General features: G+C 40.4%; 1 protein-coding gene across 5 annotated transcripts in view; it reads left to right on the top strand.

Annotated features, from left to right (window-relative positions):
* Window positions 1–22,271, top strand: part of CCDC171 (coiled-coil domain containing 171) — a 304,988-nt gene extending 282,717 nt beyond the window's left edge. For all 5 annotated transcript variants that reach the window (XM_019555118.1, XM_019555120.1, XM_019555115.1 and 2 more), the window contains one exon: window positions 21,167–22,271. In XM_019555118.1, coding sequence (XP_019410663.1) covers window positions 21,167–21,376 — 210 coding nt within the window. In that variant the 3' untranslated portion in view covers window positions 21,377–22,271. The remainder of the gene's footprint in view (window positions 1–21,166) is intronic.
* The last annotated feature ends 713 nt before the right edge of the window (window positions 22,272–22,984 follow it).

The following is a 22,984-nucleotide window of genomic DNA, read 5'->3' as shown; positions in this document are numbered from 1 at the left end:
CATGGGATATTTGGCACAATTCTGAAAAGTAGATTCAGTTTTTTCATTTTAGAAAAGCTTCCATCCATATTGTATAGTAAACTATTTCAGGAAAAGTAAGGAATTGCATATACAGTACTTTGTTCAGCTAGCAAAGGGGAAGCCAGAAATGAGCTACCCCTTTTCTTTAAAAAACTGCACTTGGAAGTTGCTGAAATTTAAAGTTAAGGAAGGATACAATCTATGCTGAGAGCAATTTTAAGATGGAATGAGGTGTGGTTTGTGGTTGTTATCCTCATCAGACATGTTTGCAATTTATTAATGACTAAATAAGGGTTCCTTAATATCTTCCCCACAGTTTTATTCACCAACCTCAGCATGACAACATACAGCTGCTTTCTGCTTTCAATATGTCTTCTCTTTTTTCTCCCTTCACTCTTTTATACTTAAAGCTATATAGTTTCCAACACATCAAAATAAAAGGATCTTCTCTATATAACAATGCTGTCCACACTACAGTAGGAATAAAAGCATTGTACAGCCTGTTATTCTGAGAACTAGGTATTATAAACCAGGACACCTAACCCTCTGTATATAACGTTTTTACAGAAGAACAGAACCAAGGATATAATTTTACTGGTTTTGTAGAAGAAAAGGAATATTTTATACAAAGGGAGCCAAATTCACTTCTTTCTAGACTCTGGGACTTTTACACAGGCCAGGAGGTGCTTCCTCCCCTCTTTTGAAGAAGTTGTTTCAAGATGGAGGGCTGGAAGCTTCTATTATTTTCTGTTAAACTGTAGGTTAAACATAAAGGGAAAGCGTTTGTTCTGGGACTGTGAATCAGCTGAGAATTTTTTGGAGAGATTTAAAGCATGGCTGTGCCTGAATGACTCTCTCAGAGATTTTGGTGGCACTTGAGTCCAGGGAATCCAAACTGTCATTTTGCCTGATGTTTCTTTGACATACTTGAATAAGATCATATAAAATACAGTGCTGTGAATGCTGATTTTTCTGTTCTTACATCTGTTTGGTTTTCTGTTTCTGGCTAGAGATATTAATGTATACTAATGTAATAGCATTTGTAAGGATGAAGTTCAGCATTGATCATCCTTTGTTTGCTTTGGTATATGCATAAGCGGATCTAAGGTTTTATGAAGTGGGGTGCAGGAGCAGTGACCTGAGCTGCAGGGGTAACTGCATCACCCCTACTTCTCCCCCATGCACCAGGGCAGACCATGCTGTAGGAGAAGGGGCAGAGACCTTTTTGTAATTCCCTTAAGTGGGGAAAAATATTCCAGGCTCCCTTCCCCCGCTCCATGCCCAGTAGCATAGGCATTTTCTTCCCCTTCACTCCTGCTTTCCTCCCCCTGCCCCACCTGCCGCTACCACTATCCTCAGCTGACATGGAGGGGTGGGGATTCAGAGCTGTTCCTGGCCCACTTCAGCCAGGCTGCATGTGGAGTCAGACTTGGCTGGAGCCAACAGCAGCAGTAGGTGGGTTTGCTTCCCCCATATGCCTGTTCCCAGGCTGGCAGGGAAGACCAGGGGCACCTGGCAGGAAGGGACCTGCCTCCTGCTGCTGTCCCTAGCTGAGCCCAGCTCTGCGTGGAGCCTGCCTGGAGTGGGAGTCTGTTTCCTGAGGCAACTGGAGGCAGCAAAAGCAGTGAGGAAGGTGGGGTAGGGTAAGTGAAAGCAGGTGCTGCTGAGAATGGAGGGGATGGATGAGGAGATTTTTACTTCTTACAGTGACTTAAAAAAAGCCCCCTGCTGCTGCTCCTGTGGCAGGGTTAACTGAAAAGTGGGGTACATCTGTGCTGCTGTCCCCCTTTGGATCTGCTTCTGGGTATATGCACCAAGATGTGTGACTTGTTGCCTCTCTCCAGTAGTAAAAGTATGTCAGAACAGGAGTAGGAAAGATTTTGGTGGTTGTCATAATGTATCTTGATGTTACTTAGTGATGCCAATTTAAGTCTTACTATAGTAACTGTGGGGCAGGAAGAACAGTAAAATAGAGCCTAGGGAAGAAATGATTGAAAGGAGTTGTCCCTAAAATAGTGTCTGACAGGCAAGCAAATGTCTGTGTGGAATAATGCCATCACTTATACTGGACTAGAATTGAGAATCTGCACTGATATCATTTAGATTATTTCAAAATAGATATTTATGGTTGTGTTAGTCTTATGGTTATGGTAAAGTTATCCAGTGTCTTAATTTCATTGGGACAGTCTTAGCTTGAAAAAAAGCTGGCCTAAATTTCCCAGCATTTTGAAAAATCCTAATTTTTGTTTGGAAATATTTATACATTTCACCATTGAGAAGCCTAGTACAATGCTGTAGTGAGCTGCAACAGATGCACAGTATATAGTCTTCCTGGGGCATGTACAGTGGCTTCCTTATTTCTGGTTCAGAAGGTAGCATGTGCAGAGCAGATGTAACGTGTCATGGTTTACTTCTGCCTGGCACCCTATTCAGTGGTATTGGTATCTCAGTTGAGCCTCATAGTTTTGGTAGCCTTAGTTTATCTATTATTTAAGTGTGCCTCCCTTTGGATGAAAGGGGAGATGGCAAAGTGATTTTCTTTGCTAATCTTCCTTTTTTAAAGTGTATTATCTTCCTTTAGAGAAAATTGGACAATGTGACATGCCATTGCCTGCCCCTCGCTTTACCTCTCCCATCAGGTGCTGCTTGTTGTTGCTCTACCTACTGGTAGAAACATTGAAAACTGTATCTTGACTTCTGCTCCTTTTATTGCTCCTTCATCAGATTTCCCTGGTTCATGAATTCTTACCTTACTGGTCAAGGAGGGGATTCATTTGATTGCAAACGTGCAACAGTATTTACAAGCTTTGGTTTATCCCTTTGGTTCATTCCCAGTCAAGGAGTAAGAAAAATGTGATAGCAGCACTTCCTCAAGTAAAGCAGAGATGATGAGTGGGAGAGCAAAGGAGGGATAGTTGCATTCTACTTTTGCTTTACCTCTTATTTTAACACCTGGTGAAACCAGTAGTGTTTTTTCACACATTTTAAAGATATGTGTATATCTCCACAGTTCTAAGGGAAAAAGCAACTTCTGTCTTCTCTATTGAATACTTGTAGAATGCACCGTTCTGTTATGATATTTGCTATGGAGTAACATGAAAAAATAGCTTTGTTTATGTGCTTCAAATGTCAGTTTCTTTGTATTTTGTAATCTAAAATACAGTAAAGACATATTAAAAAAATGTCTAAATATGTTGTAAGTTGTGACTTACACAGTAAAAGACAATAAGTTGGGGCATAAGAGCTAACACTATTTTTCACACATAGTTGTGTTTCTTTTTGCATTGACGTAAGGTAAGGATAGGCAATTATTTTGGCTGGAAGGTCACTTAACAAGTTTTGGTGAGCTATTGAAAGCTGCACACACAAAATTAATGGTGAAGATATAATTTTAACAAATTACAGATAAAAAACAAATAAATACTATAAAATATTTTAATTTTATTTCAAAAAATATTTTTTGTCCTGATTTATGTTTTGTATAGTGTGTATAGAGGTGATTGTATAATAGCTCAAAATAAAGTCTCTCTCCCAGAGGAACCAAAGCCAGCCACCAGGACACTCGGGCAAGGGAGGATGCCCCCACTGCCAGCAGAGCTCTGCCACTCCCCAGCCACCACCCAAACCACAAGGAAGCTCCTGCCTCAACCTGTACCCTGACATGCTCCTAAAGAGCTGCCTGCACCCCAAACCCACCTGTCCCTCACCCCTTCCTGTCCACAGTTGTCCCTACAAAGCCTGTGGAAGCCCAGCAGTCCCCTCCAGCCTACACCAGCTGCCCACCAGGACCATGCTCCCCACCAGGATCCAGGCCGACCTAGACAGGCTGGGGAAGTGGGCAGAGAGCAACAGGATGCAATTTAATAAGGACAAGTGCAAGGTGTTGCATCTAGGGAGGAAGAATTGCCATTATACCTACAGGCTGGGGGGCGACCTTCTCAGCTCCACTGAGGCAGAAAAAGATCTTGAAGTCACTGACTCCAGGATGAACATGAGTTGCCAGTGTGATGAAGCAGTTGGCAGAGCCAATCGTACCTTGTCATGCATCCCTAGGTGCTTTACAAACAGGTCCAGGGAAGTGATTCTCCCCCTCTATGTGGCAATAGTCAGGCCGCAGCTGGAAAACTGTGTCCAGTTCTGGACACCGCAGTTCAAGCGGGATGCGGACAACCTGGAGAGGGTCCAAAGAAGAGCCACTCACCTGGTTAGAGGCCTGCAGGGGAAGCCCTACGAGAAAAGGCTAAGGAACCTTAACCTCTTCAGCCTCTCCAAGAGAAGGCTGACAGGGGACCTTGTGGGAGCATACAAATTCATAAGGGGAGAGCAACATGAAGTAGGCAATGATCTGTTCACCAGGGCACCGCCTGGAATGACAAGGAACAATGGCCATAAGCTATTGGAAAGAAGGTTTAGGCTGGACATTAGGAGAAAGTTCTTCACAGTCAGGGTTGCCAGAATCTGGAAGGGGCTCCCAATGGTGGTCGCCCCACCCTTGCGGGATTTCAGCAGGAGACTGGACAGGAACCTGGTTGGGTCACATGACCCCAGGGTTGGTGACTCTTTTCTTGTCTGCCGGGAGCAGGGGGTCAAACTAGATGGCTCACTGAGGTCCCTTCCAACTCTATGAATCTATGCAGGTGGAGCCCAGGGTTCCCCCCTTCCCCCAGAAGGAGCCCCAGCCCCAGGACACTGGGAGCAGCCTCACCTAGGCAGACAGGATGGGGGCTATACTGACTGCAGCTGGGAGGCAGCAGGTGGCTGGGCCAGCTCGCAGTGTTGCATGAGGCAAGGTGGAAGGTGGGGCCAGAGCTGGCCACCAAGGAAGCCCCATCGCCTCCAGGCATAAGTGCAGAGTGCCCACTGCCTAGCCCTAGTGCCTAGGGCAGCTCCCACCATCTCTAAGCCACAGGCAAACAGGGTGCCACCAGCCCAGCCCAAGTGGGGGTGCTAGGTTCTAGCATGGCCCTCCCAGGGCCTCCCATGTAGAGCCAGGCAGGCAAGTGGGTTAGCAAAACTGCTTCTACCCAGAGGCCACTGCCGGAGCCCCAGTGTGGCTTACCCAGTGCCTGCCACGTGGTGCCAGGTGGGCAGGCAAGGCTGCTTCCACCTGGCATCCTACGCTAAATCAGAAGAGGCTGGAGCCAGAGCCACCACTTGTGTGGCCTGCCCACAGGCTGGATAGAATCAGTTCGCAGGCCGAATATGGCCTATGGGCTATATTTTGAACCCCCTTCTCCCATATAAGGGCATGTAGTCATCAGGTACTGTCTTAATGTCCAAAGTCACACAACTTTAATATTAAAAATAAATTATGTTTATGTATTTACTTTTTGGGTATCTTAAGTTAAATATAAGATGTTCTTAGTTCTCTATGAAACCCATGCTATTTAGTGAAAGGACAGCTATTCCAATCAATCAGGTAAGACTTATTTACTCCACAGATCATGAAGACCCCCTGGAGCAATTCAAATCTATTGAGCTAAGTAGGTATTAAAACAGATTTTTTTAAAATATGGATTATGTACCCAATAGACCAGATAGCATTATTCTGTCTGGTAAAAGAATGCTTACACAGTAATTATCTTAATTTCTAAAATATTTTTATATTTACTACCATTTAGTAGTGAAATCTATTTTCTTACCAGTTTTTTGGTTTTTCCCCTCCTTCTCTTATAATACAAACATTTGTTTGACTTTAGGTTTCTTCAAGAGGGCTGGTTTGGTTAAACTATTTTTGTTGGTTTGTTTTTTTTGAATAAACACTAATTTTAGGGCAAAAAGGTGGGTTCCTCCTAGTGTGCAGTAATTCTTAAACACAGTTTTAATACAAATGTTTAGCATGGCTAACTATTGAAAGAATGTTTCGGGTCTATATAATAGTTTTAGGACTTGGTTAATATCCAAATTATACCTGGTATGATTGCAGTGATTTTCAGGACCCTGTTTTTATCCTTTTCAAAAAGTACTATTGATCTACTTTCTGTATGTTCCTGGTTATATCACTTTTAACTTTAAAACCATGGGTTGTTTTTGAGGTCCTAATCTTTGAGCTGAAGTGTGTCCTGTTAGAAGGATACAGTTGACAGTATAAAACTTCTTACTCCCAAACATGTGCTTTTTCACCCACACCACATATATTTGAAAGGCCTGCTGTGATAGATATTCAAAGTAAGGTCACTTTTGTGGAGTGACCTCTAGAAGCCAAAGCCAGCACCATAGAAGAATCTTGGACCGCTCACCAATTCTTCAGCTGTTGATGTGGTGGTAAACCCTGTTTGCCTACCAGAATGCCCAACAGACATGGTTAATAAACCAGAGATCACCAGTAGGCTCCCAAAACCATATCCATTTTTAGGTTTCCTCATGTTGCGGTCTGGGAAACAAAGTGCACAACACATTTTCTATCTTACTTACTCTTATCGCTGAACCAAGACCTTGCAAGTTTTTCTTGTGCCAGATACTTCTTGATGCCTTATTAATTGGAACAATTGAAAAATTTGTCAGTGTAACTATTACCAGTAAGAAGTGGTTTAGATTCCGTTACTAAGTCCTGTGAGCCAGAGGGAGTTCAGCTTTGTATTTGTATACAAAATATGAAAACCAACATTTAAACATAAAAGGGGTGAGGGGAGCTTCAGAGTTCTACTGGTTCATTTACTACCACTATCAGTTCAAACTTTCCAAACCATTGCATCCAAACTCCATAAATAAAGTTTAAAAATGTAAATGAAAGGTATTTGCATTAAAGAAGAGTTCTGAATACTGTTGAATAAAAATAATACCATTTTGGAATATTCAAAGGACACCAAATTGTTAAATGTAGGTGTAAAAAGCTAAGAAATATGTTAGCTTCCATGGCAAACAAAACAAAGGTTATATTTAGGAATTGTTATACTGAAGAAACCATTATTTTATGTACAATATCAAAGTTTGGAGGGCCCCTCAAAATACTCTCAGTAGTCTCTTTACATGTTCCATATGAAATTTCTTCTGATAGAATTTTGCATGTCAATCTACACTCTGTAATGTTGTATGTTTTTAAAAAACCACACAGCTTCCAGAACATGCATTAGGCTTATATACTGAAAGACAAATTCCATTAATAATTTTTTAAATTGTTGATTCACATAAGATGTGATTGGTATGCAGAAAATATTAGTTCCAATTGCATGGTGGCATTCAGATTGCTTGTTTAACTTCACATAAAGTGATGTTCCAGTACCTGAAATAACAGCAGTTCTTAAAGGTTGATTGTGCTCTTGAATCTAATAAGTGTACAAGATTCTGTTGAAATAATTATTAGGCTCTTAGTTAATCATAGTCTGAAGTACAACTGTGTATAAAAATTGGGCCAAAATCAATAGAGACAGTAACTCTAGCTCACCCACACTCCAGTTGTTTATAACTGATAAGCTTGATTCCTTGCCCAGTTAGTATAATTTGGGTCTTACGTTTACACAAGACCTACATGTTAGACATCAGCTGAAACTGAGCCTAAAACATATGATGTTTTTTAAGCTGTTCAGATATCAAGTCATATTTTTTGAGCCATGTTTCAGAAGGGCTAGTTCTTTCCCCTGACTAATTCCTGATTTAAGGAACTCACAAGTTGCAGCTGATTCTAATCTAGCACTAGACATCAGGAATAACTGCATTAAAATCAATGCCATTGCACTAGTGTAGAACCAGTGCAAGCAAGATCAGAATCAGGCTCGAGCTGTTTAATTCAAGCTGCTTTTACATTTGACAGCATTCTCAAGTGTAATATAGGCTGTTAAAAATGCAGTTGCTTTCTTCCTCTAAAATAACTCGCAGTCTTGAATGGAATCTTTTACCATTAGGCAGCTTCAACAGTCATTCTTCAGGTTATGTTATGAACTTTACTTTTATAAAGCTACTCTCCCAGCTATTTGTTGGACATAAATTCTGTCAGATATAATAAATAAGAATGTATTTACAATTTTCCCCTAAGTGACCTAAGTAAAGCAGTACTAGAGATGGGTGAATCTCAAAAGGCAGAGTTTGGATAAGCAGCAAAATGTTTAAAGGGTTATTGGAAGAATACCCTGAAATTTTTGGAATCCTGCAAGGCTTAGCTCCCTCCCTTGTTCAGGATGTCATCAGTGCGACAGCAGCAGCCCTGTCCCTAAGGCATGGAGACAGGTTGCCTGCAGCAGTGGTTTACTTGGAGTAGTAAAGTTACAATGTTCTTGTTTTTTCCTATCCCCAAAGGTGTCTTTAACAAGGCTGTGTTGTTTTAAGCTGAAAACAAGCTTAAATTAGCTCAGATGAGCTAAAAGCCAATTCTCTTCTTGTATCCATGTGCATGTGCACATGCTCTGGATGGTGGACAAGACTGGGTCTGTTCTCTAAGGATGTGTAAATAGATTCATTGATCAAGACAATAAAGAGTTTGTGGCCTCAAGTCTCTTGGTTTCTGACAGCTCAACCCCTGCACACAGTCCATTGTATGTTAAAAGCAACAGGTTATGTCAATCTATTATATCTCTTCCCATTTCTGAATGAGTTAGTCTCGAAAGTGGCACTTTGCTCTGCCTTCTTCCTGACTTCTAACTAAAACAGCTGACTGTTTCTCTCTCCCCATTTTAGTGTTTGGAATACAGTTAACATGTATTTTCACAGCCAGGTACAGGGAAGACGTGTCTTTATTAATGCAAAGGTAAAATGTTTTTAGAAAGGTCTTCATGTGTATCCTTCAGTGAAGGCCCTTGTACCTCCCCAGCATCTGCGTTAACCTCTAAATAATACCATATTTTCTTACATATGGCACACACCTAAATAAAATATTTACCTTGTTTTTGAAAGGTAGAATGAAGCAGAAAAAAATCTTCCCTTGAGACTCTCTTTTGGGGAGAAGGGAATGTATCCACAGCCAGTAGCTAGGGACCGCGTTGTGAAGCATTATTTTTACTGTTCCTCAGCAGGGACAGAAACTGCTATTACTTATTTTCTCATTTATAATGTGCACCTTAATTTTCCAGCAGCTGAATTTTGGAGGAAAGGTGTTTGTTGTGTGCGAGAAAATATGATATTAGATCGCCACTTGGAAATTTAGGGAAATTCTCATTACATGTCTTTCTTAAAAAGCAGCTGTTATGACCAGCAGTTATCCCTGCCTAGACATAAGGGTATTCCAAGCCCTTATGGCTTACTTCTTCATACCATCTTTCATAAAAAAATAATTTGGCTCTGTTTCTTCGCTGTACATTCCTTTTGAAAATGATATTCATTTTCCACATCTGTTTGTGTTTCCTGTTTGGATTTTTTTTCTTCATCCTCCTGGGTACTGCAGTATTGTCTAACCTAGATGTTTAGTGCTCATTGCTTCTCTCTAAAGTGCAAAGCCTCCATGAAAAAGCAAGGAATCAATTTCCATTCAGAGTATATGCATATGGACAATGTAACATGTCCAACTTTCTCTAGCAACGCATGTGCTCAGGTGCTGGATAGCTCAAGACTCATTCTTTTGACACTTGCCTTTCTAGAGTCCTGATAGTTGAAGTATGTAGGGCACCTACCTAGAGCTCACTGCAAAACTTCTCATACCTCTATTATCCAGTTTCTGAGACTAATTCAAAGGCAGCCTTTGGGAGTCTGTTTAACTTCCATCCCTCTGTTTGCAGTGCACTACAATTAATGAATGTGCAAAAGTGAAGGTTTTGAATAGGCAATTTAACAAAAGAATGCTAAATTATATATCAAAAACTGGGGTTTTCAGAATAAATTGCTTACAGAGAGCCATACTCACAACCTTTTTCCCTGGTCACGAAATTTGAACTGACAGACTTAGGTCTCCTACTACAGACATTCAGTTTCTCCTGGGAGAGTCTCTGTTTTCTCAGGAGAAACCACAAGTGTACAGATGTTCAGGCTTTTTCTCACAGATTAAAATGGTCTCTCCAAGAGAAAAATAACCTGAGAACAACTAGGGTTAAATTAATCCCAAGAGACTTTCTCCTAGAAGAGTGAATATGTGCATGTCTCCTAGAAAAGTGAATGTGTACAAGTGCTGTGGCTCTGCCTTTCTGTAGGGCTTGAACACGCTTATTTACATGCTGCTTTTTTCAGTCTTTCTTGAGGGTGAAGTACATATTGTGGCTTCTCTCAAAAGAGAGCATAGTCCTTCAGCATCCCTCCCCTTCCCCAGGGAGACAGTGTGTCAACTGTTGGATTCTGCTGCTCTGGCAAGAATCAGAACGCCTCCCTTTCCCCATTCCCTCATTGTGCTGCAGGGACATACAGGCTGGCCATGAGCAGTCTAGGTCAGCCAATCAGAGCTGCCCTGTGCATTGCTGCCATCTTTTGCCAGCAGACTGAGGAAGCCTGCAGAGCATGCTGACGTGTGTCCTTCCTGCCTTAGGGAAGTTTCTGTACCAGGAGAACAACCTTGGGACAAGTTTCCCAGGTTATTTGAATATTTGTACGCAGCCTTAGTCTCAACATCTTCTAACTCATATTTAACTGCTTACTGTCCCATCTAACTAAAGTGTTTTCAGTAGGTGCAGAGTCTGCAATACATGACACATAATTTCGGAAGTGTGTCTCTGTGGAGGCAGTTCTAGCCTCACTCTTAACAGTTCTGGGTATATCCCAACACTTACTGACTACAAACTGGAGTTGCAAATGCTCAGGGCTTTTCTATGTGAGCTCATATAATTAGTGAGAAACAAACAAGAAGCAGCAAGTAATCATGATTTTTTTCCCTGAATTCATCTGTTTGCAAAATAGGAACAAATAGGCCCTGCCTATATTGTGAGACCTGAAAGCAGGGGGTGAACCGACTCTTAACCCCCTGCAACCAAAAATATGTGCAATTAATTTGTTTTCTGAGATAGATAGGTTTATGAATACTAAACATTTTACTTAATACTATATATTTGACAGAAATGTAGCAAAGTTAATCTTCAGAATATCTAAAGATTTTTTTTTAATGTGTGGAAGCTGAATCATAAAGCCACTTTAATTGTTGCTAGACCTTTTTTCTCTACATCATAAAATGTTACAGTTAAAAATAATGACTCTTACCCTTTCCCCCCTCTGTATCCATACTGCTGATACAATAGATCTTTATTAATTATAAAGTGATCGAAGCATTTTACTGAACCACTGTAATTTTTTAAAGCAAAGTGCTTCTGATTATTGGATCCAGGATTCTGCTTAAAAGTTAGACTTTTGTGAAAAAGAGCTAAATGCACCACTGCCATAGCTCAGCTTTCCTTGTCCAGTTTAGTAAATGGGATGACTAAATCGTAGTCGCACCAGCTCTGAGCAAACAGGAAAGAAGGAAGGTAGTTAAGCATCTTGCTGTGCGTGAGCAGTTAGAGGGCAGGCAGACACCATGCACCTTGACCACCTATTATGAAGCTTTTTGCTGCAATGTCAAGTGAAAGCGAGTTAATTGGGTGAAGCTGTAGAGCATGTTAGGGGCATGGTAAAGGGTTGCTGTCTGACAGCTGAATGTCAGCAAGAGCTAGTCAAGTGTGGCTGAGAGACAGAGACCTGTCACAAAGTTCATGTGGACTATAGCACAGTTAGGGAGCTGAAGTGTGGTTCAGTCTCACTTTCTCCCTCATTGCATTCAAGCACCTTAAGATTTCACACTGTATGTGTCAACCCTTGTTCTCTAAGCTGTTTTCTCCTAACCCTTCTGCATTCAAATGATTGGACAAAAGATGCTAATGCTCTGCAAAGTGAATGTAAATATACTTTTCCTTCCTTTTCTGCTGGAGTACCAAAATACTGTACATCCAACTCAAACTTTGAAGGGTTACATCAAATAGTTAGACTGGTTGAGAGTTCATCTGATAACTGAATACATTTCTTGAGAGAGTATGAGGTTTGACAATTAAAATAGTTAAATACACAATGCTTTCTCACCAGCAGGATTAAAAAAACTGGACTTATGCACGTGGGCTACTGCATGGGCCATTCGAGACTGAGCATATTCCTGAGGTACATGTATTTTGCCTGTGGTCACAATCTTCCTCTCCCCTTTCCCTTTTTATTGACTTGAAGTAAAATGCTGTGAAGGCAGCTGTCAAAAGCATGGATTGTAGAAAGATAACCAGTGAAGAGCTGTGGGAAAAAATCATTTATTAGGGGAGGGCTTTCCTGAAACTGTGGGGAGCATCAATTACACATAATAACAGACTTAGACACTGAAGAAATGCTCATAGAAATGGCAAAATAGTATAATAAGAATACAGTGTGCCCCTCAGATTGTGGGTTTCAGTATGCAGCTCAAAATAAATCAATAATGATTCTGGTTAGCTAGTCAGATAAAAAAAAAAAAGTGCACTTACTCTTGAAGAGGTGGAGGGACAGAGATAAATAGAATGGTTGAAAAGTCTTTTTCAGTGATGAGAAAATATTCCATCCGTTAAAATATAAGAAATGTGTTGAAATCAAAGTATACTGGCCATGGAAATAACTTTGCAATATTTGCCTGAAGTGTAGGTATAATTTCAGAGCAATCTAAGGAATTTTGACTGAAAGCTGGGAACTACTGACATCACACATGTATAGTGTCTTGGCTTAGAGAGAACTTTGCAAGGCAGCATGCATTGTAGATTTTAGTGAAAGTATTTAGAAATTATTAAAACTAGCAGTGCAGAAACCCTGGTCCATCTCCCTGTCTATGCAAGATACAACTCTCAAATAAAGAGCAAATCAAGTACTAATCTGGTAACAATGAGCCATTCCTTCAGGCTCTTCACATGTGCAGAGGTCTTGTTGGCATAGATATTTCTCAGGCTCTAAATATACTTAGGAAAAACATTCTATTCAAGAGCTTTTTTTAGAAATTTGAATGATATATATTGTATATTATAAGATTAACTCTTTAAAAATTTTTAAACAGAGCCTTTGGTTGGAGATTCCACTGAGCATATACAAAGCTAAAGAGAGTATGCTGGGTGTAGAATAAAATTATCATTTCCAGGTTATTATTGAATCATTTGCTTACATAAAAACTTCTTTAAGTATAAAAGGAAATTCTTCAGCAATTAATAAACTACTTAAGAACTGTTGGCTAGTGGTTCCCAAAGTAGAAAGTATGATGTGTACTTTTTTGGATACAAGTTATAGTAAGTTGGCAGGCTCCTGACTTGTTGTTTGACAACAATTTTTTTGTGGGATTCAGGCAAAATTTATATTGAAATTGTCTGTGTTATTTCTTTATATTTGTTACAAAATTGCCATTTGACTCCCAGTGCGTTAGCATACAGAATAGCAAAACTATTGACATGGGAAAAACTGATTTTTGGTAAATGTACTTTCTTACTCTGGAAAAAGTTTGCTAACTGTCTTTATATCGCAGTGGCACCCAGTAGCAGCACTTTCATTTTAAACACCAGATTTGAGACTTTTCATCATTCTGATTCATTTCATCCAGAATGAAAATAGCTCCTGTGAGCTACTTTTAACAGTAAAAAGACTTGGAGCCTATTTGAAGGCTATGGTGATTTCCATTATATAGCTGATGGGCAATGCTTGAAAGTGGTTTAGTGAGTTTTTAAAAGATATAGTCCTTTCTAGTAGCTAAATTGTGCCCTGCCACTGACATTGGCATGTAACGGGACACTGTCCATATGTAACATGTTGTTTCTTAAAAAGTTTACACCATTGCTAGCATCGGTGGTAACAACAGCATGGATGCTAGTAAGAACTAGCCTTCTGCATTTTAACCATTGTGCCACCAAATTTTGCTTAGAGCAAAGCTTGACAAAACTGGTTAAAATGGCAATGCAAGCTACCTTAAGTATTCCTAAGTATTGTTAGTTTCAGTGAAACTACAGGCAGTGGAGCTGTGCATCCATACCATAAATGGGAAATCTGAAGAGAAAATGTCTGATTGTGCTGTAGGCTGCTACTATACAGGGAGTGCATCCAACACAGCTTGTCCAAGTGGTACAAGTGAAGGTGCAGATGCAGTCTGCCCTCCCCATCTGGCCTGCAGCTGCCCCTGCGGTGCCATGTGTGGGGTCAGGTCCCCCCCGGGGCAGCCAGTCTCCCTCCTACAGCTTCTGGCCCTGGTCCCAGCCAGTGTGCATAGCTTCCCAGTGGGGCTGCTCCCTCTGTTGCAGCTGCCATGCTCCAGCGGTTCCTCCTCCTCCTGCTGCCCCTGCTGCACCGCTTTAGATTGGGGGAAGCTGCAGCAAGGTGAGTCCTGCCCCAGCATATGGGGCTTCAGCTCCCAGCTGCCTTCCATGCATTCGGTCACCCGCAGATGGCTACTCATCATACCAGGCAGGTGGGGTGGGTGCAAAGTGACCAGGAGCTGGAGCCTGGCTGCAGCTTCCCCCCAGCTTGGAGTGGTGCAGCAGGGGCAGGAGAAGGAGTCACTGGAGGTGCAGGAGGTGGTGAGGGAAACCAAGCAGCAGCCAGGCCATGGTCTGCCCCAGGCAGGAGCAGGCAGGGCTCAGCCCCATGCAGGGCACCACAGGGGCAGCTGTGGGCCAGATCCAACCAGTTCGCAGGCCAAATTCAGTCCAGCCCTGTGCTAAATAGCATTATTTTATCTTTATAGGCTACCTAATCAGGGTTCTTCCTCAGGTTATATTACATGCCTGTGTAGGGTTGGAGGGTCTACGCCTGCCATTGCCAAGTAGGGATCACCTGCATACAAAATATGTTAATTTTGCCCTGTGATGCAGATGTCCTGCAGAGAAGTATACTCTTCCTTCTCTTGTTGTAGGCCTTTGGGAAAGCCACTGCATATGTTTTTAGAGAAGCTGGAATCTGGGGGAAAGCTTTTGCACCATGTTGCTTCCCTACCTGTCTGTTTTCTGGCTGGTACCTTTTCATATCAAGCGTCCCATAATTCAGATCTATTCCAAATAGATCATATGACTTCAGCAACTCTTTTCAATCTACCTTGTAATATAATATTTACTATATTCATTACTGCTCTGTTGTTCATCCAATACAGACAGCTCATTGGACCCTAAGCAATTTTTATATTGTTTATGTATACTTCTAACTCTGATATGACTCTTTCCCTCCCTGCATCTTTTCCTTAACTCTTACAGCTTTCCTTTCTTCATTCATTGGTCTCAATTTCTGTCTTTTAGATATTAAAGGTAAAAACTTTAAAGACTGGTCTTCTGCCTAATAGGATGGTTGAATCATATGGTTGATAGGATTATATGCTTGAAATGCATGGGCATTGTCTTTTCCCTACTCAGCCAGACTCATTCCTATGATTGCAGGGAACAGGATGGGCTGAGTGGGGGACCCTAAGTTCCCCTCTTATGGAGAAGTACCCCGTGTTTTTATGGAGGCACAAATGAGATATCAGGCAACATCTGTTTTCACCATTAGGCAGCTTTTTCCATTGTCCTACTCTTCTTACAATTGTGAAGTTTTTCCTGAAATTTAATTTATGGCCTTGGTACACCTTACACTGAGAGGTGCACAAATGTTGAGTGGTGTTAGTGCTAGCTGAAGTTTGGAGCAGTTTCATGTTTGGGCCAGCAGGGGCTTCGAGAATTGAAAGGTAACATTTCCCCCCCACTTCCTATTCTGGGCTTCCCCCCTGCTTCATGGGGCTTCTCCTGTTTTCTCCCACTTGCAGGTACCCCTTTTCTTCCCCCCCTCCCATTTACTTGTGGCTGCCCACCTTGTCTGTCCTGGGGGAGCAGGCAGAGGAGGATTAACCTGCCAGTCCAGCATGTCAGGCTGCTGCTCTTCTCTGGGCTGAGCCCAACCCAGAGAGCAGAAGCAGTGGCTTGGCATGCAAGTTAACCTTTCCCTGCCTGTCCCCAGAACAGAGGGGCAGGCAACCACAAGTAAGGAGGAGAGTGGGCAGGTATTGAGCAGAGATCGGCAGCGTGCCCAATCTTGGCCAATGGAGGTGGGGCAATGGGTGGGGTGTTTATACTAAGGTGTAGCCTAGAGTAGCTGCACCTTGGTGTAACATGAGCTGAGTAACAGGGATCAGAGAGAATTCTGCCCTGGAGTGGCATAACTTTGAGCTGTATAACATGCGCTTAAAATTGATTTCAGGTGTTAATGTGCAGACAGTCCAGGTGTTAAGAGCTCCAGGAGCCACCCAAATTGTGTAACATGGCCCATAGATATGGTTTGCTGAAGATCTATTCCTTTAGTGTCCTGCCTTTTGCAGCAAGGGGAACAATTAGTCTCCCTCTTCTTGAGATACCCTTTCAAATATTAAGAAAATTCTATCTTGTCCCTCTTAACCTTCTTTTCTCTAGACTAAACACACCTGATTCTCTGACTGGGACTTACCATACATCTGGGTTTTCCTGGACATGTCATCTTTGATCTCTGTCCAGGTGGGTTTTTTAAATATGATCAATCAAATGTCTGGGATTTTGGTCAGCTCAGCTTTGAAGTTTTTCCTGGGTTGCACTAGCAAGGAGCTGCTTGGGGCTGAGGGGAGCAGGAGGACGGCAATTGGAGGCGAGGTGCACATACATGTGGCTGGCATGCAGCCAGGCAGGGTAGTGGGAGCAGCCCCAGCAGCTGGATGCAGATAAGTCTGTGGGGGGCAGGGCTTGGGGACTGTTGGGGGGGGAGAAGGTGTTTGTGTGTATGTATGTGGCAGGGGTGTGTGGAGGGGATGGGTGTGTGATGGGGGGCAGGTGCCTGCTGGTGCAGGGGGAAGCTGTCCAGGTGCTGGGGCTCCAGCAGGGCAGGGGAGGTGTAGGGAGACATGCCTGTCCCTTCAGTGGGGGAAAGGGTGGGCCCTTCAAGGCTGGGCCAGAAGCACTGGGGCCAGTTCCCCTGCTTGCAGGGGCAGGACAGCCAGGAGACCCTGCAGGGCTGGAGGGAGCAGGGGGCTATGGGTCAAGAGTGAAGGGCACCAGTAGGGCTGTGTGGGGGAGCTGTGTCTTGGGAGTGAGGGACACTGGGGGGGGGCAGGAAGGGTACTGTGGGTCAGAAGTGCAGGGCACTGGCAGTGCCAGGGGGCTGCAGGTCCAGCAGGGACAGGGGGGCAGGGTACTGCGGGTTGGGAGTGAGGGGCACTGGCAGGGCCAGCAATCTGCAGATTGGGAGTGAAGGGCAGCAGCAGGCCTGTGGGGGGGCTATGGCTTGGGAGTGAGCAGCAACAAAATAGGCAGGGGCAGAGCACTGGCATATCGCTGTCCCCCACAGTCATATACCCCCTCCCCTCCATACAACTGGTGTCTTGTCTTTTGGAATTGGAAATATGGTAACTCTATCTCTGACCCTTTCCACATGTGGCTTGCTTTCCATCACCTATATAATTTCTAATGCTTACTTTTGGATCTTTGCCAGTTTCTATACCACTCTTAAAATGAAGTGCCTACAACTGGGCTAAGCAGTGCAAAGCAGCTGGTACTATCACTCCTAATGATCTTGCATGCAACAGCAGCCCCAAATTCCTTGTCTTTCTTGTGGCAGCAAAAAAATATAACAATATATTGTTGTATTGTGTACTTGGATTGGTATTTTTTAACTACCCCATGCTGGTTGAAATATTGAAAATATATTCAAATAAAATTTAAAACATTGGACCTTATTTAAAGGGATGCTGAATTAGTCGCAGTTCACTTTTAACAACATCAAAACTGGGTGCTGAATACCTTTGAAAATCATACTGCTTACTTGTCCTTAAATAATGAAGGATCTTGACAAACATTAATATTTCAGTGTTTCTTTAATTTATTGCATAGTATGGTTACAAAAGTAAAGAAAACTAGTGATTAATTTGTTGCTATGATTTTTAACATAGTTTTAGACAGTGAACATTAATATAGAAAGTCATACACATACCAACGTTGGAGGGAAATAAGATATGCCAAGAAAAGTGGGAAACAAGAAAGTGCCAAGTAAGGTGAATGCAGTGCATAATGAGGGGATTTTCATACAGTAAAATTATCTTTGTGTAGATTTGATGGTTGAGACCATCCTGACTGATTTAGGATTTTATTTGAGTTATAGATCTTACTGTTACTATGGAAAGAAAACAGTGTACTTCATTGTAACAGTATGTATTATCTATCTGGATAGCTATGAAACCTCACACAATCTGCTAATCGCAAGTGTAAAACTGTTGTGTGTGTTATTCTACAAGTAGTTCAGTTTTAAAACAAGGAGGAGTCCTTCTGATCACAATATGATGCTATCGCATATACAGACATCCTCATACAGTATGATACAAAATAATTTTACACATGACATTATTATAATCTTCCAACAGTGTCATATAGAGCAATCTGAGTTTAACATGAATTATTTTAAACAGAAAAATAGCACATTTTTCATGGAGACCTTCAAAATAAGATGTCAACTTGATTGTAGGGCAGTTGTATGAGAAAAACAAGATGGCATCAGTGTTATAAAAGTCTTTTGCTTGTATATTACCACACAAACTGGCTTTGATTTAAGTACAGATTAGAACACAATTATTTTGTAAAATGGGCTGTTTCATATTTTACTGTTTAGAAAAACACATTTTAACAATTAGGCTATCAAACTTTGAAAAACAGCCCAGGAGCATGCCAATTATTATGTTTCACAAGCCTTTTGAATGCATATTTCTGTTGGATGCAATGCACCCTAAATATATATTTACCTGATGGAGTGTAACCATTTAGATGGAACCATTTACAGCTTATTGGGTAAATAAAAGTGCTACGCTAAAGATTTACCTAACCAAAGCCCTTATTTCAGATAAATGATTCCCTTTTTAAAAATCATCTAAATACATATTTACATGATAGACTATCATCACAGCTTCTGCACAGCCATTTCAGTTTGTCATCTTAATAATACACATTTTAAAAGGTGTCTAAATACGTATAGACTGCAGTGGTGTTGAAAAAGGTCTTCTGGGGAAATAATAACTAGCTTTAAAATTCCTGTACACATGCTTCTTTTCAGACAGTGGTGTTATAATGGTTCTGAGTTATTCCAGTTTAATTTTTCTACAGTGCTATAGAATATTATTTTTATTGGTTGTAAATGTATATAATGGTATAGGATCAAAACAGTTCACATGAATAGCAGCTAAGATTTTTGTACATCAATCAAATTGCTATAAAATCTGATTTCCATCCCATTCTGTGAATCTTATTCTTCTCTAGCTTTGTATGAAGTGCAGCATAGGACCTGGATAACTAAAACAGAGCTTTTTTCCCCCAACATTAAAGCTTTTACTGTAACATAGTCTATTGACTTGCTGCCAATCATTAAGTTTCATACATTTTTGTGCTATTCTCAAAGGAAACCTGATTTCTCATCTCCTTACTTGGGATTTTGAGGTTAGTTTCTTCAAAAAAATCACTAAGTATAAAAAAAACCCACAAAAAAAAGTGTGAGAATGTGATTGTAGGATGTGATTTCTAATCAATATGATAGTTCTATTAATTGAGACATGGAAAACAGTGAAAACTGATATATTAACCAAGCTCCTCATCAGTATTTGATACCCACAGTAAGACCAACTGAGATTTATTTTTTTAGTACCTTAATTTCCCCAAGCAAAGAAAACAGTTTGTTGAGAATTAAACAGTTTATTTGTATTCTTAATATTACCATAAACTGTCTTAAATATCACATTCCTTCGAACATATCACCAGGGGTTCTGTTTTCAGATTTCAGGTTGTCAGTGAATTTTATCTTCTATTTTGATTTATAAGATAGGCTAATTACAATAAATTCAGAATATAAACTACTTGGTGCACTAGAATGAAGTCTTTATGGAGATCTTAACTTCAGCATGTTAGTTACCAGTTCAGTAAAATTTCATTATGGGCACAGTGGGACTGGAATGTTGGAGATGCTCCTAGTTCTGCTGGTTAACTCACCTTCATAAGCACAGTTTAGCAAAATGTAGTGCTTTACTTTAAATCTCTCCTGGCGGTAGCCATTTGAACCTGCTGCCATTTTAGTTCTTCTTGAAGAACTAGTATAAACCTGGCTGTTTTCAGTCAACTACAAGACAGCTTGCGGAATGTCAGGAAATCAAAAGAGTCAACATCAAAGAAAATTGCTGAACTAGGTGTTAGAGGCAACAATTGATTTTTCTCTAGCAGTTGTAACAGAGAAACGTTTCTCTCTGTCTCTCTCTGTCTCTGTCTCTCTCTCTCTCCCCACCCTCCTTTTTCTGTATGTACATAATATAATATATACACATATGCACCCATATAAATTCTTCATCTGTATATTATATCAACATATGCACTCCCTCAGATTACAGTAAAATATGTAGAATACATAATACATGCAAACTGAAGCATATAATAATTGAATTCCAAAACAACCTTTTCTGTTTTCCCTCTTGTCATTTGCATATTAAAACTTTGCATGACACTTATATTATTTATGTAAAATATGCTGAAATAATCCATTGTGCTTTTTACAGATGGTAAAAACATTGTATTTCTTATTGTTGGATGAAAGTTGCTTTTTCCTTGAAAATTCTTGGTTAGCATTTTGAAAAATACCAGAGTTGCAATGGTTAAAATTACACTATCTCAAAGATCTATACATTTTCAAGAGAGACTGCACAATTTTATGGTGCTCAGATGTCCTTGATGCTGAATATTAACTGGTGCTAAGTGGTACTTACCATTGTAACTACTTGACTTAAAGCCAAGATTTGTTGAAACATGAATCACATTTAAAAATAAAGTATATTCTGAAGGTGTACTGTGATCAGCTCATGATCCAAAAAATATTAAAATAATAATAATGGTTTAGTTCTTTTCAGTAGTACATGTTATTGGCAAAAAAAGCCCTTTTTCTTCCCAATAACAGTGATAGGAAGAGCTTGGAATAAGGTTTTGCTCAAGAAAAAAGGCCTCATATCAGATTTAAGGTAAGAATTTCAGCAATTATCAGAGGTAAATGCAAGCTGTAAATGTGCACTACTTTTTGGACGGTGGAAGCTAAAGTTTCCAAGAGCTCAGTACTAATGCAAAGTATTCTCAGTAGGATTCTTTTCTCCTGTTTTACAAGGGTTAAAATATCTGTCAATCTTTGCTGAATTATTTGAGCAAAAAAATCTTGCAGATACCTCCATATTTGTAAATATGTGAAGGATACAATGAAGTATTCCAACTACTGATTAATGCGTAATAAATGTATCTTTTTCTTTGTTTTTGTTTCTGTTGTTTTTTTAAATTTACTCCAGAGTTCACAAGACAGTTCAAACATCACCATGGCTTCCAGATCAGTGCTTCAGCCCGATCAGAGCTGTATTCCAGATTTCTTGCCATTGCAAGCTGAGCCAGATACATCATACAGCTTTACACACAATAGATCCCCTTCTCAATCTTCATCCTTTTCCTCTTCCCTGAATGTCTTGGCTAAGCCCAAAAGGACTGTACAGAATGGATTTTAAGATTCTTTATGCTGTATTTCTAAAAGAACAGTTTGTATCAACATTAAATGATGCAATTAAAATATTTTATTGGGATATTTTACCTTTGAATTGTATTTTATACTACATATTCTTTGGCATTCATTTTACGTTTGTGTGAAATCAGTGCATTTGTTCATATTTTCCATGTTTCTTAGCTTCTCACTCTTTACATAGCAAAACAGTTATTTTTTAAAGTTTTATTTATTACAGTTGCTCATTTTTATGTAATGTATTTTTAAATGTTAAAGAATGACACATTTTGGGTAATTTTCCTCAGACTTAAAAAAAATCAATAAGCCATTTTAGTCTCTATCTATCAAAGTTGTTTCATACTTGTCTATTTTAAAGCAGGACTGCAATACTTTAATAGGATTGAGAGAGCTATTTGAAATGTATGCCAATGATTCCTGTCATTTCATGGCAGCCCTGCCATGGTTCACTGAGCCCCCTCTTCTCTCTTGTCAGCTCAACTGAAGACAAGCATTTAGTTGCAAACTTTAAGCAGGTTGTGCAAAACAGAAATGATGTGACTGCTTCTCCTCCTGCACAATAATGTCACTCCTGGTCAATGTGAGAAGGTCAGGTTGCTCCTTGTAAAGCTACATGATACCACTTGCCCATTTGAACAAGTTAAGTTAACTGCTGAATCTGGTCCCTGCAGGCATTGAAAACTCATCCTTTTATCAAGTCTGCATTTGATAAGAAAGTAGAGCAATTGTGCAGGGAGGATTTCTGATGATATGTTTATGTACTTTATAAGGACAGTTCCCAAACCAATGTTGCAGGTAATATATTTAGTTTAAGCAGAAAGACTTTAAAGTAATGGCTGTTTTGACCTTCAAAATAGACTCCTTTTTTGTTGTTGTTGGTAGGACCCAAGAGTGACGCCCATCTTTGATGCTGACAGAATTTAAAGCAAGGCCATTGCCCTGCATTTTCTGCCTTGTAGCACACAAAAGTAAAATTGTATGTCAGGCCGAGATGTCGGGGAGCTGACAAGATGCCCCAGTGACATTTCAGCTGGAAAGAGCAAGTGTCTTGCAACCAAGTGGTCAAATATCAAATAATAGGTCAAGCAGGAAGGAGCTGAGTTCTAACCACAAAGAGGTTTCTGGTAACTTACTTGACAAGCTTTTGGGCGCTTTGTGGCTTGACAAAGTGATGTTCTGTTGGGTATCGCTAGACAGACTGTTCTTTATCGCCTTCAGAAGATCAGACATTGACATTGATTAAACTCTTTAACCCTTAAAGGTTAAATCCTAGCAGTTTCATCATTGTGAATGAAGAACAAAAGAAAATTTGTAATATACCATTTGTATTTGTATTAATCACTGAACTCCCTGGTGCTATTAACTTTTGATGTGCTATGTAGTTTTTGACAAAGAGATTGAATGTAAAATCTATATAATAGATTGTTTCTCATTATGGGCCAGTGATACTTTAGAAAAATAACATTAAGCATTATGGAATTTGGTTTTTTTTTGTGCTTTGTTAAGAACAGAATTTGATTCTAAAAGTCGTGACTACTCAATTTTTTTCTATTCTTTTACTTGGAAGAAGCTATTTGTATACATAATACACAGAGCA

The sequence above is a fragment of the Crocodylus porosus genome, unplaced genomic scaffold (assembly GCF_001723895.1).
Source record: "Crocodylus porosus isolate Cpor-Errol unplaced genomic scaffold, CroPor_comp1, whole genome shotgun sequence".
NCBI classification, from domain to species: Eukaryota; Metazoa; Chordata; order Crocodylia; family Crocodylidae; genus Crocodylus; species Crocodylus porosus.
This window is presented reverse-complemented; position numbering and strand designations above follow the sequence as displayed.